General features: G+C 50.6%; 1 protein-coding gene across 2 annotated transcripts in view; it reads right to left on the bottom strand.

Moving 5' to 3' along the window:
• The window catches only part of LOC147722937 (uncharacterized), a 417,291-nt gene that overhangs the window by 109,810 nt on the left and 290,803 nt on the right, over nt 1–16,678 (bottom strand). For both annotated transcript variants that reach the window (XM_086965333.1, XM_086965332.1), the window contains exon 13: nt 2,226–2,805. In XM_086965333.1, coding sequence (XP_086821459.1) covers nt 2,226–2,805 — 580 coding nt within the window. The remainder of the gene's footprint in view (nt 1–2,225; nt 2,806–16,678) is intronic.

Genomic DNA, 16,678 nt, shown 5'->3' with positions numbered 1-16,678 from the left:
CTGCCCTGTCTATGAGTTGATTAAAGACTATGGTGTCATCAGTAAGTGATAGCTTAGTATGATAAGAGGGTATATCGGGGATGGGATGGGTGTTGTAAGGGTCTGTTGGCTCCTCCCATGGTTCCTCTTGTGGTTCAGGATCTTATGGGAAATCATATTGAGGCTGTGGCTCATCCCCCGTGTTACCTTCATTGTCCCTGTGCTGAGAAGGAGAATAAGGAGAGTAGGGAATAAAAGGTGTAGTAGGCATGATAGCCTGAAAAGGAATGAAGGGTCTAGAGGGAGAAGTCCCAAAGTCCTTTTTCTTTAGTGGAATAGGGGACTGAGGTTCAAAGTCCAAAGGCCTCTTTCTTCTATGCAGGATGGTAACTTTACCAGTCTCTGGAATAATGTATATCTTTGCCTGGTCGTCAGAGGGATCTGGGTGGAAGAGTTCTTCCTCTACAGTCCTGGGTTGAGTTTTAGACTTTGGTTTTTCGACGACTTTAGGCTTAGTAACGGATTTTTTCGGCTCGGGCCTTTTTTCGGGTCGACCGGAACCTTCGGTTCGACGAGTTTCTTGTGCTCCGTAGGTTTCTTTGGATGAGTGTCCGTTTCAGAGTCGATGGTATTTTTTGGATCGACTGGTGTTTTTGGAGCCGGTGTCTTCGGGTCGACAGGTTTTTCCAGCCTCGGCGCGGGTTTCGGTACGGCGCCCTTTGCTGGCTCGACGGATTTTGGAACAGTAGGCTTGTTAGGGTCGATGACCTTTTTTGGTTCGCCCCCTTTGGATGTGGGCCTTTGTTCGGTTCGACAACCTCTCTTGGCTCGAATCTTTGGCTGTACGGCCTTTTTCGGATAGACTCCCTTCGGGTCGACGACCTTCTTTGGCTCTGGAACCTTCTTCGGGACGATGGTACTGGGCCCTGGGGTCTCAGAAGGTTTCGTTTCGGAGCCGAGCCGGATGGCGGGGCTTGCAAAACTTTTTTCTGATCTTGGCTAAGGCCTTTTTGGCGATTTCTTGACCGGGAGCCTTTGGTAACGGGGTAGTTGGTGTCGGGGGCAGGGTACTCACGATTTGCCCCAGTGGGATGTCGTCATCGGAGTCCAAGTAGTCTTCGACGGTGACGATTTCTAGGTCCGAGTATGGAGCTTCCTGTAGATCCTGGTTATCATCGAAGATTTTGTCCGGGTCTGGTGCCTGTCGCTGCATTTCTTGCCTAGCAGCCCGTCGTTTTCGAATAGTTTTCTTCGATCGAAACTGGGCGCAGGCTGGGCAGGTTTCTTCCTTATGGTCTGGGGAAAGGCACTTGTTGCATACTGAGTGCTTATCAGTATGTGGGAACTTGGATTGGCATTGTGGGCACCTTTTAAACAGGCTTCTTTCCATCGACCGTCGATTCACGTGGTGTCGAAAAGGCCCAACTGCCCGCGTCGATGACCGATTCGAGATGGAAGGCTAGATAGAGTAAGCGGTACCGAGCGAGAACAATACCGTCGAATCGAAGGCCTTTTGGCATTTAGAAAAGTTTTGTTTTTTGATTCCAAAGTTGGAATTTAGGAGTTCGCATCCGAACCCAATGGCGGAAAAAAAACAATCTGAGGATGCAGAAGATGCCCATGCGCACTGTAGTCCAAGGGAGGAGTCACCTATCTCGTGATACTTCGAAGACTCTTCCAAGACATTAAAGTGCAATCATCCGGACCAAACAATAGACGGCGATCTATGCACAAGATATAAATTCAGCAGCCCACATGCCTCGAACACAATCTAACAGTAGAGTTGATGAATACGTGCATTATTGCCAAGAGGAGGAGTCACGGCACCTTGTCATTCGAAAGACTTCTTTGAGGAAAAACACATCCAGGCCCAACACTAGATGGGAGTATGCCCAGCAATGTGCATCTTTAGTCTTGCATGCCTTGTAAATAAATACATATATTGATATCACATATTAGGTTTTCAGTGATTGATATAGAAAAAGAAAAAGTCTTTGTAAACTATTTTTATATTAATAAATGTGGTTGCTTGATTTTAAATAGCATGTTAACGTCCAATTAATTTATTTCCAAATAAACTTTTATGGTTGCCTAACCAACCCTTAACTATTTTATTCTAAAGTGGAAAACAAAAGCCACTTACATGTGCAAGTCCATAAGAGATGCAAACAAAGTACAAAATAGCATTTTTTAAATCTGATTTGTTAAAAATGTGTTCTACTGTTTAGAAAATATTTTCTGAATACCTGAATTTGCTTGGCGTTGGTCATAACCTTGATCATATCCAGAGGCGGAATGACTGGCGGGCTCATATGTTCTTGCAGACATGCCATAATCTTTATTGTATCCAGAGCTTGATTGAAGACTACTAGAGTTGTATGTTGTTGGAGGCTCACCAAAACCTTTGTTGTATGCAGAACTTGGGAGGTTGCTGCGAGATTCATATGTCCTTGAAGACTCCTGATCTTTGTTGTATCCATAGGTTTGCTGCTGAGTACCAGAGTCATAAGTTCTTGCAGACCCTTCATAACCTTTACTGTACCCAGAGCCTGGCTGATTATTCCCAGAGTCATACGATCTTGCAGATCGGTCATAATCTTTATTATATCCAGAACTTGACTGGCTGGTGCTAGAGCTGTATGCTACTGCAGACCTATCATAACCCTTACTAAATCCAGACCCTGACTGACTACTGCCAGAGTCGTATGTTCTTGAAGACTTATCATAATCTTTACTATAGCCTGTGCTTGAGTGACGACTACCAGATTCGTATCCTTTTGAAGACCGGCTATCCACAGCAGATTTTCCATAGCCACCAGCCTGGGACTAGAAAACAGAAAGTTAACAGTTAAAATTGCATATTAACTTACACACTCACAACTACTTTTTCTGGACAATGTTTTGGGCTCAGAGAAAAACTAGGCTGAATGAGGACAAATAGTCTTTGGGCTCCCCATAACTGCATGCGCTCTCAAAAGAACACTAAACCTTTTGGGCGCAAGTGAATTGAAGAACAAGTTACTTACCTTTGGCAATTATCTTTTTGGGAATACTCCATTTAACCACAGATTCCTCACCTTTTGAATACCCCCAGGCACAAGTCTGGGTCATTATTTTTCTACGCAATTACTTCAGGTGCAGGCATATAGTGCACAGGACTCTGCAGCAAATCTGCACTTCCTTCGGAAGTGAAGGCGGAACCATCTATACAGGCCACTCCTGCCTGATGACATCCATTTATCCTGAGCTTTCCGATGTCCTAAGATGCAGATCAGGCATGACAGATTGCAGACAACAGTGTGACAAATCCAACTTTGGACCTTGTTACAATCCAAGGAGTCCACTACACAGAATGGGAATAGGGAGGACAGTGAGTAATCTGGGATTAGCCACAGGAAAAACTGCTATTGTAACGCGGTTATAATCATTCGATGCAGTTACTGCGAAGCTATTACCACTCAAAACTTTACCACGTTTACCTTTTATGACGGATATGCCTTGACAATGATTTTTGTTCCAAAAGCATGAATGGTAAAGGCACATGTACAGTAATAGCTGTGTAGTAACTGCAGCGCAAAAAAAAAAAAAAGAAAACGCAAATCACAGTATTAATAAAGTAACAGTAATATTTAAATACTATAAGAACAAATGCAGCCACTCTCCCCTTGCCCCCACTAAAAACTGCTCTCTGGTCACTGTCCGTTCTTCGGTCAAGCTGCTCTCTGGTTTTTAGAACTCTGGGCTGTCCCGGGGGTCAGTAATAGGGTTATGGGGATGGGTGGGCCTAGGAGTCTGACTTGGGGCTCAAGGACGGGGACGAGATGTTTTTTAGGGCTGCATAATCAAGTGGGTTTTCCTAGGGGTGGGCATTAGGGCTCAAATCTAGGGGCGGGACAGTTTAAAGACCTCTAGGTATTGTGCTGCAGAGCTTGTGCACACCGGCAGCAGAATCAAGTAGGGTGTGTCCCAGGGCTTGCAGCCTGCCTTTCAGTACTTGTGACGACCAGTCGACGGGGCTCCTGGGAAACGCCTGTGCAGCATTTAATCCCATCCCGGACTGTGTGTTTGCCCGTTGTGGCCGGATTGATTTGACCCACGACCAGCCTCCACATTCCTGGTGGTGCTGCTTTTCCCCCACCGGCATCATAAGGTCACTGGCCCCTTGCAACGCGGAGCACTGAGGGGTTCATGGAGGATACCGGACGTGCACCACCCAGCAGTGAAAGTGTGCACATATGTCTATGTAGCAATCTGGCAGATGTCCAGAACTGAAACGCCCCTTACAAGGAAGGTGCTGCAACGTTTGAGGAATAAGAATGGCCAGGGCATGGCAGGTTTTAAAGCACAAAATTATCTACATGGACAGGGCCTGCTTGCGGACTGCCTTCCCTCCATAAACAAGGGCAAAGCCCATGTAAAGATGATCTCTACCCTAACTTCACCACCCATCTGTAATGGTTATATAACCTGAAAGCTCTCTTTGGTCCAACTATGAAATTTCGCCCCCTCTAAGGTATTTGTTGCATAGGGGGATGGACTGAACCATATGGAGGGGTGACATAGCTTTGGGCAGAAATGAGGCAAGTCTCCAGCACCAATTGTTCAGGGAAGAAGGTGATTTACAGAACTTAAACCGACAGCACCTGACATTCACTGGTGCACTGTGAAAAAGTTATGATGAAACAGTTTTGAGAGTACGCAATCTCAGCAAGCAACTGACAATGAGCCATTATGAAAGGTTTAAGTGGTAATATGTGCGGGAGTACTTTTAGAAAATGCAGCAACACAAGTGACCACGGTGAAAATCCGAAGTCGGGAACCGGCCCGGCCACGAAGGGCGGCATTGAGGCCTGTAAGCGTGGACGCAGCACCGACATCAGGTGAACACAAGCCCCAGCGGAAGTGAGTGGCGGTCGGCTACAAGCAGCCGGAAGTGCCCGGAACTCCGGAGGTGCCGAAGCGAATCAACCCACCGGAAGATCCGCACAAGCAGCGCCCGAAGGCGAAATCTCCCCGGCGCCTTATTTGTAGCTCAGGGCCAAAGAGGGCACGGATTGCCTCATTGCCAGTGGGGCAGCGCGGTCTGCCAGAGGCCTGTTACGCTCCCCAGGTAGACACGTGAGCGACGAGACCCAACCGCGCAGGGAGCAGCGGAGTTAAAGCTCCGATCGCGGAGCGACTGTCGCAGCCCCAAAACACCACCACAGGGGGGTTCGCAACGGACGCGCTACCGTGTGGCGTAGCGGACAGCCATTGGGACACGGTCGTCATTGCTGGGCCCGGTGGTGCAAACGTGTCGGGAAGACGATGGAGGCGGCATCTGAAGATTGGCTTGCACACCGGAGGTTGGGGGACAACGGCGCACACTTCAGTACGGACATTGGTGGGCACTGGGCACCGCGGCCTAAAGTGGTGAGACGCCGAAGCCACGGAAGCGGTGCTGAGAGCGACACAGCAAGCTTGCTCGACTCCATAGGGCGGCGTTTCTACAAGATAATACACGGTCCCATCCTGTAGGCATCAGAGGCCTTGCGAAGTGTATAAGAAGCAATGGGAGGTGTGGTGGCTTCACTCCGGCGGCGGTAAGAGAACGGCGCATGTTACATTGGATGCCCCACCCCTTGATTGATAACCGGGGTTGACCAGACCTCAATTAAAATCGCCCGCAGCCACACCGGCAGAATTAGGACTACAAACACACGATGGGCTGCCACTGGGAATCCCCCAACCACATAGATCAGACAGCCAGGGGAATAAGTGCCCCAGCGTGACCCACAGAAAGTCCGACACACGCGGCGGAGCAGAAAACCCAGATACAAAGACAGCAGACTTGCAGGAGTGCATCGGGTACCCGTCAACAGGGGCCACGCTGAGGACCCCGAAAGACTAGCAGCACACCAGAACGTGGAACTCGGACTAAAGCGCCGTGAGCTGACACACCCATAAACTGTTACCGTGAGTTAGCAGAAAGCACAATCGTGATATAGAGGGCCATTTCCAGCGAGAGTGGACTGACCGCGGCCCTTGACGGCGACTACACTGGCACATACCCCGAGCCACCGGTCTCTGAGTGCAGTGGACCTGAACAGGAGTGACTTCTCCCCACCGCGGGCCGCTTCAATGCAGTACTGCCCGCCACGGAGCCGGGTAGGAGACACGGACGTTAATACGAATACTGCATTAATATAATTCCCTCCCTGTGGCGCGATCACAACGACATCATGGCAGGCAGAGAACCTAAAAATGTCGACAAGCTAAACTAGACAAATACGCCTACGAAAAGTATAACCCACCTCACACAGAGGGGCGCACCTCCACAGGCAAAGGCCAAGACGTAGAGGGGGCCAAGAAGGTGACACTGGAAGACATCATGAAGACACTCTCCAATGTGCAAACGACGGTAGGGTCAATTTCCACAGATGTGAACTTACTACGAGCGGATTTCCACAAAATGTCGGAGCGAGTGGCGCAGGTAGAAGTGGTCACGAAATACCTTGTGGAAGACACCTCAGAAATGCAGCTAGCAATGGAACGCATGGAGGCAGTAAGCAAGCACCTACAAGAGAAGCTGGACGATCAAGAGGGGCGCTCGAGGAGAAACAACGTGCGTATTTTGGGTATTCCAGAATCGGAAGGCAAAAAAGCGATGGACCACTATGTCGAAGATCTCGTAAAGTCCAAGCTGCAACGCAAAGGTCTGTCCCAATTTTTCTAAGTCGAGAAAGCGCAAAGAGTGCCCGGCGGAGCACCGAAGCCTGGTGCTGCACCACGTCAGGTATTGGCCCGGTTGTTTAATTTCAGGGACAGAGACATATTACCAGCGGCAAGAGTCTCGCCATCCATTAAGATCCACAACTCCACGCTGGCGTTCTTTCCCGATTATACTGTGGAAGTGGCCCGGCGTCGGAAGACCTTTCTGGAGGTCAAGAAAGCACTGAGAGCGAAAGAACTGTCCTATTCAATGTTATTCCCAGCGAAACTACTTGTGGTGGCTGACTGTAAGACATGGTTTTTCGACAAGCCTGGGACGGCCCAGGACTGGCTAGAGGGCTGGCGACAGGTAGAGGCACCGCGCCTCTCCAACAGAGGACATCAAAACCAGCATGCAGGACCACATACGGACACAGACATCGGGACCAGATACTCGGGACAGGACGTCGGAGGTGGGGTCGGAGGAAGGCAGGCATCCACCAGACTCCTGACTAACCGCAATCTCGCAACTATAGCGAAGATCTTCTCCGGTGCTGGGCGGGCTGCCCTTGGACTCAAAACAGGGAGAAGCTGAGTAAGGTGGATGGAGCCGACGCTGTAACGAGACTCTTTACCCCCATAAGCAAGTACGAAGGTTTGGGATGTGGTTAAGAACTCTGCTAGGTTGGGGAGGCGGGCGGTTTTATGTCTGCGTAGCATGGGAGAAGGGAGGGGGGGAATGTTCCTATGTTTTGGTTGTTGTGAATCAAGTTTTGCACGTAGCGACACGACATGACGAAGGAAACCCACACACCACGCACTGGGGTGCTAGATTCACAGCACTATTGGGGACAACACAGAGTTTCCCACTTAAACTGCCTCCCTATGTCACAACACTCACAGGATACCGCATATAGCGGCATACTACAACATACAACAGTCCCACCCCTGAAGGTGTTGACCTGGAACGTGCGGGGACTGGGAGACAAGATCAAGAGAGGTCTGGTGATGCAGGCCCTTAAGCGCCAGAGCCCACATTTGGTTCTGCTACAGGAGACACCTCACAGGTAGAGCATGCCAGGCTCTAGATAGTAGAGGCTACAAGATGGTGGCACACTCAGAATTTACCTCCGGCTCTAGGGGGACAGGTATACTGTTGAAGAAGACCTTCCCTTTCATTTTCTTGTATCACACAGTAGACGATCAGGGCAGATTCGCTGCGATACACTGACAGTGGGAGGGTTGACCTCTGACCTTTGTCTCAGTGTATATCCCACCAGCACTTCAAACAGTGGCGTTGCCGGCGTTAGGAGACTTTTTACTCAACCTTTCGGCGGGGGACACCTTTATAGGGGGTGATTTCAACGCAGTGGTTGATCTGACGCTGGATAAATTCCTAGTGAGGGCACATGCACTCAGCCCCACCAGCTTCCACGGCTTCCTGGAGGCCATAGGTTTGATAGATATCTGGCGCCACAGGCACCCAACCGCAAGACAAAACACCTACCATTCAGCCGTACACAATAGCCTATCACGTAAAGATTACTTCTTGGGGTTGGGGGACAGTATACACGACGTGGATACCATCGAAATACAACCCAGGGGAATATCGGACCATTCTCCGGTAGTTCTGACATTAGTTAGTCGAGCAAAGACTCGCAAAAGGATGTACCCCATATATCCTAACTCTTTGAAAATCCCAGGCGTCAGGAAGGCTCTCAAGACAGCGACCAAGTTCTACTTTACTGAAAACGCTGACTCAGCGCGCTCCCCCTCGACCCTATGGGAAGCGTAAAAGACAGTCCTCCGCGGCCAGGCGAGGGCATCCATTACGGGGCACAAAAAAAGCGCAGATACAAGAACTTTCGGAGCTAGAACGGGTCAGTACATGCTGCCAATGAGTCCCATGCGGCAGACCCCACAATAGACACAGCTCACACTCTACAGCTATGCCAGGAGAGACATAAGGAACATCTCCGACTGCGAGTACTTGACGATATATCAGCTACAGCCCACAAAATTTACGAGGTAGGGGATAAGGCGGGGAAATTGCTAGTCTGGTTAGAAAAGAAAGGAGGGAGCACTAGAGGCATTCAGCAACTACACACTAGTGCAAGCGGTCTACAGACACACCCAGAGGAGATTGTAAACACACTAGCGGACCTGCCCCCCGACCGGTGTTGCGTGGTCGGGGGGCAGTGACAAGGCGTCACTGTTTGTTGGCGGTGGAGGACCTGGAGCGGTTATTACCACGTCCTCTGCCTTTGACGTTGTTGCCACGGTATCCACCCCGACCCTTGTTGGTATAGGAGGGTTGGGTGTTACTCTTATAGAATTGCGTCGACTGACAGTTGACCCCTCGAGGTGCCTCTATTATTGGAGCGACGAAAGGAACCACCCCGCAACTCCTGGGACTGCAAGGCACCCATAGACTTAGCAGTGTCGGTGTCCTTTTTCATTTTCTCGAGGGTGGTATCAACTTCTGGGCCAAACAGGTGGTCTGGGTTGACAGTTTGGTTCAGGATGGTAGTTTGAATGTCTGGTTTGAAACCGGATATTCTGAGCCATGCATGTCTACGCAGTAGAACGCTAGTGTTTATTGCTCTTGAGGCTGTGTCGGCCACATCCAGAGCGCACTTAATTGAAGCATTGGTGATAAGCTTCCCCTCCTGTATCAACATTTCTGCAGCTTCCTTATATTGATCTGGCAAGTGCTGTAGAAGGGTCTCTAGAGTGTCGTAGTGTGCCCTGTCGTAACGTGCAAGTAGCGCCTGTGTGTTGGATATGCGCCATATGTTGGCTGCCTGCGCAGCAACACGTTTCCCCGAAGCCTCAAACACTTTTGATTCCTTGTCTGGGGGAGGAGCATCACCCGTAGTCTGTGAGTTGGCTCTTTTGCGAGCATTGGAGACAACTAAGGAATCCAGAGGCAACTGTCCTTTGATGTATGTTGGATCAGTGGGTGCTGCCTTGTACTTCTTGTCAATACGTGGGTTGACGACTCTTGCTCGGGTGGGCTCCTTAAAGACCTGTGGCGCATGTTTCAACACCCCTTTTAGCATTGGCAAAGTCTTTACAGTTTTTTCAGCGACTGAAAAGGTGTCAAAAAGAAAATCGACGTCTACTGGGTCGGCATGGAGATCAACGTCATGATTGGCTGCCGCTCTTTCAATCGGAGCATTGAAAGCTGCATAGTCCTCAGTTGGGGAAGTCTTTGCTGAAAAAAGCTGAGGCTCCTGTCCTGAATGTGGGTCCCCAGGGTCGCCACCAGCAGACCAAGGCTCAGTCACATCCTCTGGGTCTGAGTAGACTGGATAGGCATACTCATCCTCGTCGTCACCATCACCCTCCTCAACATTAGAATGAGTGGGTGAAAGTTCATGGCCTTGTGGTGATGCAGGCTCCATAGGGGCAGAGGCACCAGCAGAGTCCATCTTTTTCTTACGTGGGATCTGGAAATGTTCTAATGCCGGTTCAGGGGTGATCTTCCTTTTAAGGAGAGAGAGCTTGCCTGTGTTGGCGTCGATAATCACCTCGACGCTCTTTTTCTGCCAGTGGTTGGTGGTGCAGGCTCGGAACCACTAACGATGCCTTCGGCGTCGACGATAACTTAAAGGGCACACCGGCCCCAGGTTTCGCCGTGAAAGCCTTCGGCGCCGTCTTCGGCGGCAACGTGAACAGAATCGGCGTTGTCGTTTTCACCGGTTTGTGGATAGGCTTGGGCGGCACAGTGTCCTCCGGCTCGACTGCCGCGGCCCCCTCCTTAATACGCTGAAGGGACTCCGTGACCTTTTTAGTGAACGAGGCGGAGGGACGCACCGGCTCGAGAGAGTCTTCTGAAGCTGGTTTTGGGACGGCGACCAATGACGCAGTCTTCGGAGCCGACGCAGCTGCCCCCTTGGCCTTGTCGAGCGGAAGCGGGGCAGTGAGAAACTTGCGGTCGTCCTGCCGCTTCTTCGTGGTCTTCTTATGGTCGTCGACCTTTTTGGTATTGATGCGACTCTTAAGTGCGTAGACCAACTTCGGTGCCGACGCAGCCGCGTCGGCCGCCTTTACCTTCGGCTTCGACACCGTAGTCTTTGGGCCGGCCATTTTGGCGTGGCTCTTGAGCTCGACGGCCATCTTGGATTTCTTCAGGGCCGAGGCCTCCGAAGCCTTCGACCCAACCAGTGCGACTTGCGCTTTCGGTTTAGATACGTCTGGCGCCGAGACCGATGGTTTCACTTTCGGTTTCTGGACCGTAAGCGGTGCCGTATCAATGTCCGTGGCCCGGCCGGAAGGCGGAGCCGTGGGACGGGAATCAAGGCTTTGGGTAAGGCCCGAAGGCGATCCCTCGGCCTGGGCCTTATAATGGTGGCTGGCCCCGGAGTCAGTGTGAGGAAGCTCCTCTTCCGAGCTATCCTCTACGGTGGCAATGGCCTCGTCGTCCCCTACCTCCTCGACTACTTCCTCGAAATCCTCGTCTTCCGCGTCGTAGTCTTCCTCGACCTCCGACGCCGGGTTAGATTCAGTGATATCCTGGATAGTGTCGTCGCCGACATTCTCCGTGTCGAAGATGTCCGTAGGAGGGGGTGCCGATCGCTGGGCCTGCAGTCTTGCAGCTCGGCGGAGCTTGAGTGTCTTCTTTGACCGGAACTTGGAGCAGGCCATACACTTAGCCTCGTCGTGGTCCGGCGACAAGCACTTATTGCACACTGGGTGCACGTTGATATGTGGGTACTTCGAGGCACACACCGGGCACCTCTTAAATGGACTTCGTTCCATGATGTAAGTAGTTTGGAGCGAGTAGGCCCGTCCGGCCGAAAGCACGCGGAAGGGCAGTGTTGGTTCGGAGTCGATGAAACAAACGAACCCGAACGATAGACAATACCGACGCGAGTCCTAAAGACCTTTTGGTCTCAAGTAAAATAAGTAAAACAACTATCGGTTCCGACAGAGGGAACCGAAACACATCTGAACCCAATGGCGGAAAAAAACAATCTGGGGATGGAGCCGATGTCCATGCGCAGTATCATCCAAAGGAGGAGTCACCTATCCTGTGACTTCCAAAGACTTTTCTACAACAAAACAAACTGCAAACATCCGGGCCCAACACTAGGTGGCCATCTATGCACAGTGTGTAATCTGCAGCTCATATGCCTCGAACATAGAATTTTTGGCTTTTCTCAATTTTGAAAGCTGTTCCAAACCTTACAACCTTTACTTCCCCCAACATCTTTTAGACTATTACCGTTTACAAACATTTCTAACAGGAGGAGTTTTTCTTTGTTTATGACAAAAGCCATCTTTTTGTTAAGTCCCCTTTGTGTGGCAGGAATAAAGCCCAATCTGAACTTCACAACATATGCACTGTTTTTTGCCAGAGGATCACAACCCTACAGATTGCCACCATTGCCCAAATATGTTCGGACATATCGTGAAGGACAAGCAGAAGATCAGACTCCACGATCTTTAGGAGCAGCAAAGTGCTCATTCCACCTCTCAACTGCCTCCAATAAAAGTCATAGGGAAGAAATGAAAAGATACAAGTCTTGAAGATTTTGCTCCTTTGACATTGAGGATTGGCAACATGCTTGCTGTCGAAAATACAAACATCGAAGCATTGCTAAACATCAGAGGGCTGCTCTTTGATGAAGCACTATACATTATCAGAAAGCCACTTGGTGCATTTCACAGTATACTTATAAATGCGTATTTTTTTAAGATACTCAAGGGTGCATACTTGGGCAAGCCCATTCAGTGCATGGCTATCAATTAGATCCTCCTGAGGAAGGAGTAGTTTCTGTCCTGTAACTCCAGTTCTGTAGTAGGGGTATCTCTGTTATAGTCATAATCTAGTGAATAGTCCCGCCCATGTGCGTGGACCCCGGCAATCAAAAATAATCTCTTAAGTTGTCAAAATAATGCAGAAACTGCAAAGACACTTAAGAGAGAATTTAAAGACAAATAATGCAGCCTATATCCACAGGCTACACTGTCCAGTACTTCAACTAGAAATTCCACCAAAAAAACACCACACATAAAACAGCCTGCAGTTTCTACCATAGAGAAACTTGCCTCCCCCATTCAAAGACTCTGGAATGATAGAGAGGAAGGTAGGGACAGACAAGCCCCATAGGCTGCCATTATGTGGCTTAAATAGGATACTGTGCCTTTAAGAGAACTTTCCAGAACTTCTCCCAGTATCCCAGAATGCATAGCAGGTCCTTCTACTTTGTTCTTTTTGAAGGCGAAGCACGCCAGACCTGTCGCATTCTTTACACGATGAAAAATCTCCACCGGGGAGGAGGGCGGGTGCTTATGACTATAACAGAGATACCCCTACTACAGAACTGGAGTTACAGGACAGAAACTACTCCTTCTGTAGTAGGGGATCTCTGTGTATAGTCATAATCTAGTGAATAGAATGGCAAGACCATCCCCACACCAAAGCGGCGGTGGAGAATAATACATAACGCCACTACTGTGCGAACAAATTCCGCAGCGAAGCCTGCCCAACCTGAGCGTCTGCCCTGGCATCAGTGTCCAGGCAGTAATGCTTAGCAAAGGTATGAACCGACTTCCAAGTGGCTGCCTTGCATATTTCAGCAATCGGCACGTTACGGAGCAGAGCCGTCGTGGCAGCTTTGCCCCTGGTGGAATGAGCCTTAGGCTTACCTCCTAAGGTCTTATTAGCTTTCTGATAACACAATTGTATGCAGGACACAATCCACCTAGAGATGGACTGCTTAGAGGTCGCAAGACCCGTCCTGACCGATCCATAATTGACAAACAACTGGTCAGACCTACGAATATCTTTGGTTTTATCCAGATAAAATTTCAACACCCTCCTCACATCCAGGGAATGGAGAGACCTCTCCGCTGGGGATGAAGGGTTCTGAAAAAACGTAGGCAAAGTTATAGTCTGGTTGACATGAAAATCAGAAATAACCTTGGGAAGAAATTTAGGGTGAGTACGCATAACAACCTTAGCAGCATGAAATACAGTATAAGGTTCATTACAACACAACGCCTGAATTTCACTCACCCTGCGGGCCTATGTAATGGCCACGAGGAACGCCGCCTTCCAGGACAGGAGCTGCAACGAAGCCTTATGAATAGGTTCAAAAGGCTCCTTCATCAATCTGGACAGCACCACATTCAATTCCCAGGAAGGCGAGGGAAGCCTGACAGGAGGGAATACTTTCTTCAAACCTTCCAGAAAATCTTTGATCACAGGGATCTGGAAAAAGGAAGTCTGTGAAGGGCATTTCCTGTAGGCAGTCAATGCAGCAAGATGTACCTTAATGGAATGGACATTAAGGCCAGACAGCGCCAAATGTAAAAGGTAAGGAAGGATGACATCTTCCTTGCAGGTCGTAGGATCATGGTTCTTAGACTGGCACCAGATACAAAACCTCTTCCACTTGTAAGCATATGAAGTCCGAGTGGAAGGTCTCTTAGACTCCTTCAGTATGTCCATGCAATCATCGGGCAGATTCAGATGGCCATATTGCACTATCTCAGGAGCCATGCCGCCAAACTCAAAGACGAGAGGTTGGGATGCAACATCCGCCCCCCGAACTTCGTGAGAAGGTCCGGCCTGCACAGCAACCGAATGTGAGGAAGGAGAGACCGGTGAAGCAGGTCCGTGAACCACCACTGCCTGGGCCACTCCGGGGCGATGAGTATCATCCGAGCTCTGGACCGGGCCAGCTTGATGAGCACCGCCGGAATCAGGGGAATGGGGGGAAAGGCGTACAGAAAGCTGTTCGTCCAGTTGATCCATAACGCATTCCCCAGCGTCCCTTGCTGGAAGTACCTGGAGGCGAAGTCTCTGCACATGCTGTTTTCGGCGGTGGCGAACAAATCTACATCTGGAGTTCCCCACCTTGCGAAGACTTCTCCTAGTACTTCGTCGTTTATGACCCATTCGTGGTTTTCCTGGAGCAGTCTGCTCAGTGCGTCTGCCTGAACATTCTGCACACCTGGTAGATGGGTGGCCGTTATCGTCAGTCCTCTGGCGAGGAGCCAGTGCCAGATCGTCTGCGCCTCCTGTGACAGAGTGCGCGATCTCGATCCACCCTGCTTGTTGAGGTAATACATCGTGGTGGTATTGTCCGTCTGTACAAGCAGAGAGTTGGTCTGGAAGGACGGAAGAAAGGCCTTCAGCGCCAAGTGAACAGCCCTGAGTTCCAGGAAATTGATGTGATACGTGGCCTCCATAGGTGACCACGTGCCTTGGATCTGTAGAGTCCCGGAGTGCGCTCCCCATCCCAGAAGAGACGCATCCGTCACGACAGTCTGCGTGGGAATGTCCTTGTGAAAGGGAACCCCCCTGAGGAGATTCTCCGCCGAACACCACCACTTCAGAGACTAAAGAGCATGCAGCGACAGGCGAATCTTGTCGTCCCAAGATCCTTTCCTCTGATCCCACTGGTCCTCCAAGCACTCCTGCAGCGGTCTCATGTGCAGCCGTGCGTGTGGCGTCAGGAAGATACAAGAGGCCATCGATCCCAGTAGAGAAGACACCGTCCTCACTGTTGTAGATGGAGTCGTCATAAGAGCCTGAGCCTTCCGAAGGAGTGATAATCGTCGCTCTTCCGAAGGAGACACGCTTGCTGACAGCGTATTGATGGAGGCTCCCAAGTACTGTATGCATTGGACCGGAGTCGGGACAGACTTGGCCAAGTTGATGTGCAGCCCTAGCTTGTTCAAGAGAACGCACGTCTTCTGGAAGTGTGCTCGCGCTTCCGAGAAGGAGGATGCCTTGATCAACCAATCGTCCAGGTACGGGTAGACTAACACCTTGTTCTTCCTCAGGTGTGCTGCTACCACCGCCATGCACTTCGAGAACGTTCTCGGCGCAGACTTCAGTCCGAATGGGAGTACTGTGTATTGATAGTGATTGGTGCCGACTTGGAATCGCAGGAACTTCCTGTGTTTGTGTGCGATGGGCACATAGAAGTAAGCATCCTGTAGGTCTATAGCGCATAGCCAGTCTCCCTGTTGCAACTGAGGGTAAATCTGATGCAACGACAGCATGCAAAACTTTTCTCTGCGAATCCATTTGTTTGCCTGCCGCAAATCCAGAATGGGCCTGAACTCATTCTTGTCCTTCTTGCGAACCAGAAAGAACCGGGAGTACAGACCTCTTCCTCTCTGAGACAGAGGTACGTCTTCTATCGCCCTTTTCCTCAACAGGATATCCGCTTCCGCCTGAAGCTCGCGCAGCTGAAACTGCGAGCTGACCGGGGGAATAGCTGGAGGAGGGCTGGTGAACCGAAGACTGTATCCATTGCAAACAATATTCAGCACCCACTTGTCCCGAGTAATTTTTCTCCACTCTGCCAGAAAAAATTGGATGCTTCCCCCTACCGGAGTGGGTAACGGATCCGGGGGAAGTAGGTTCCTAGGGCCTAGATCCAGCCTGGCCCTTGGGCGCCAGAGCCGATTGCTGGCCTCCCCTGCTCTTCTGGCGCTTCTGGAACGGCTTACGGAACTGGTGTTGCTGTTGCGATTGCCCCGAAGCCTGTCCCCGTCCTCGGCCTTGTCCGCCGAACCGCCGTTGGAAAGGGCGGTACTGCTTCTTGGTCTCTTTGGGCTTTTCCAGGCCCACAGCCGTCAGCGTCTCGGCCTCCGCCTTCATGCGGGCCATTTCATCGTCCGCATGCTTCCCGAAGAGGGTCTCACCGGAGAACGGCAGATTGGCCACCCTCTGCTGTGCGTCCGGTTTCAGGGACGTAAGCCGGAGCCATGCGTGGCGCCATTGGTTGACTCCGTGGCAAAATCCGTGAGCCGCCAACAGGGAAGAGTCCGCTGCCGCGCTGATTATCTGGTTGGTCACCAGCATCCCCTCATTTAGTACTTCCATGAAGTCTTCACGCTGCTCCCGAGGTAAATGCTCCGCAAAGCGCTCGAGGGAGTCCCAGAGGGCACGGTCGTATCGGCCCAACAGAGCCGTGGCACTCGCCGCTTTCATGGAGGTAGCGGAAGTTCCACAGACTTTTCTCCCCGCCGAATCCATCCA

Source organism: Lissotriton vulgaris, chromosome 4_1, assembly GCF_964263255.1.
Source record: "Lissotriton vulgaris chromosome 4_1, aLisVul1.2, whole genome shotgun sequence".
NCBI lineage: Eukaryota > Metazoa > Chordata > Amphibia > Caudata > Salamandridae > Lissotriton > Lissotriton vulgaris.
This window is presented reverse-complemented; position numbering and strand designations above follow the sequence as displayed.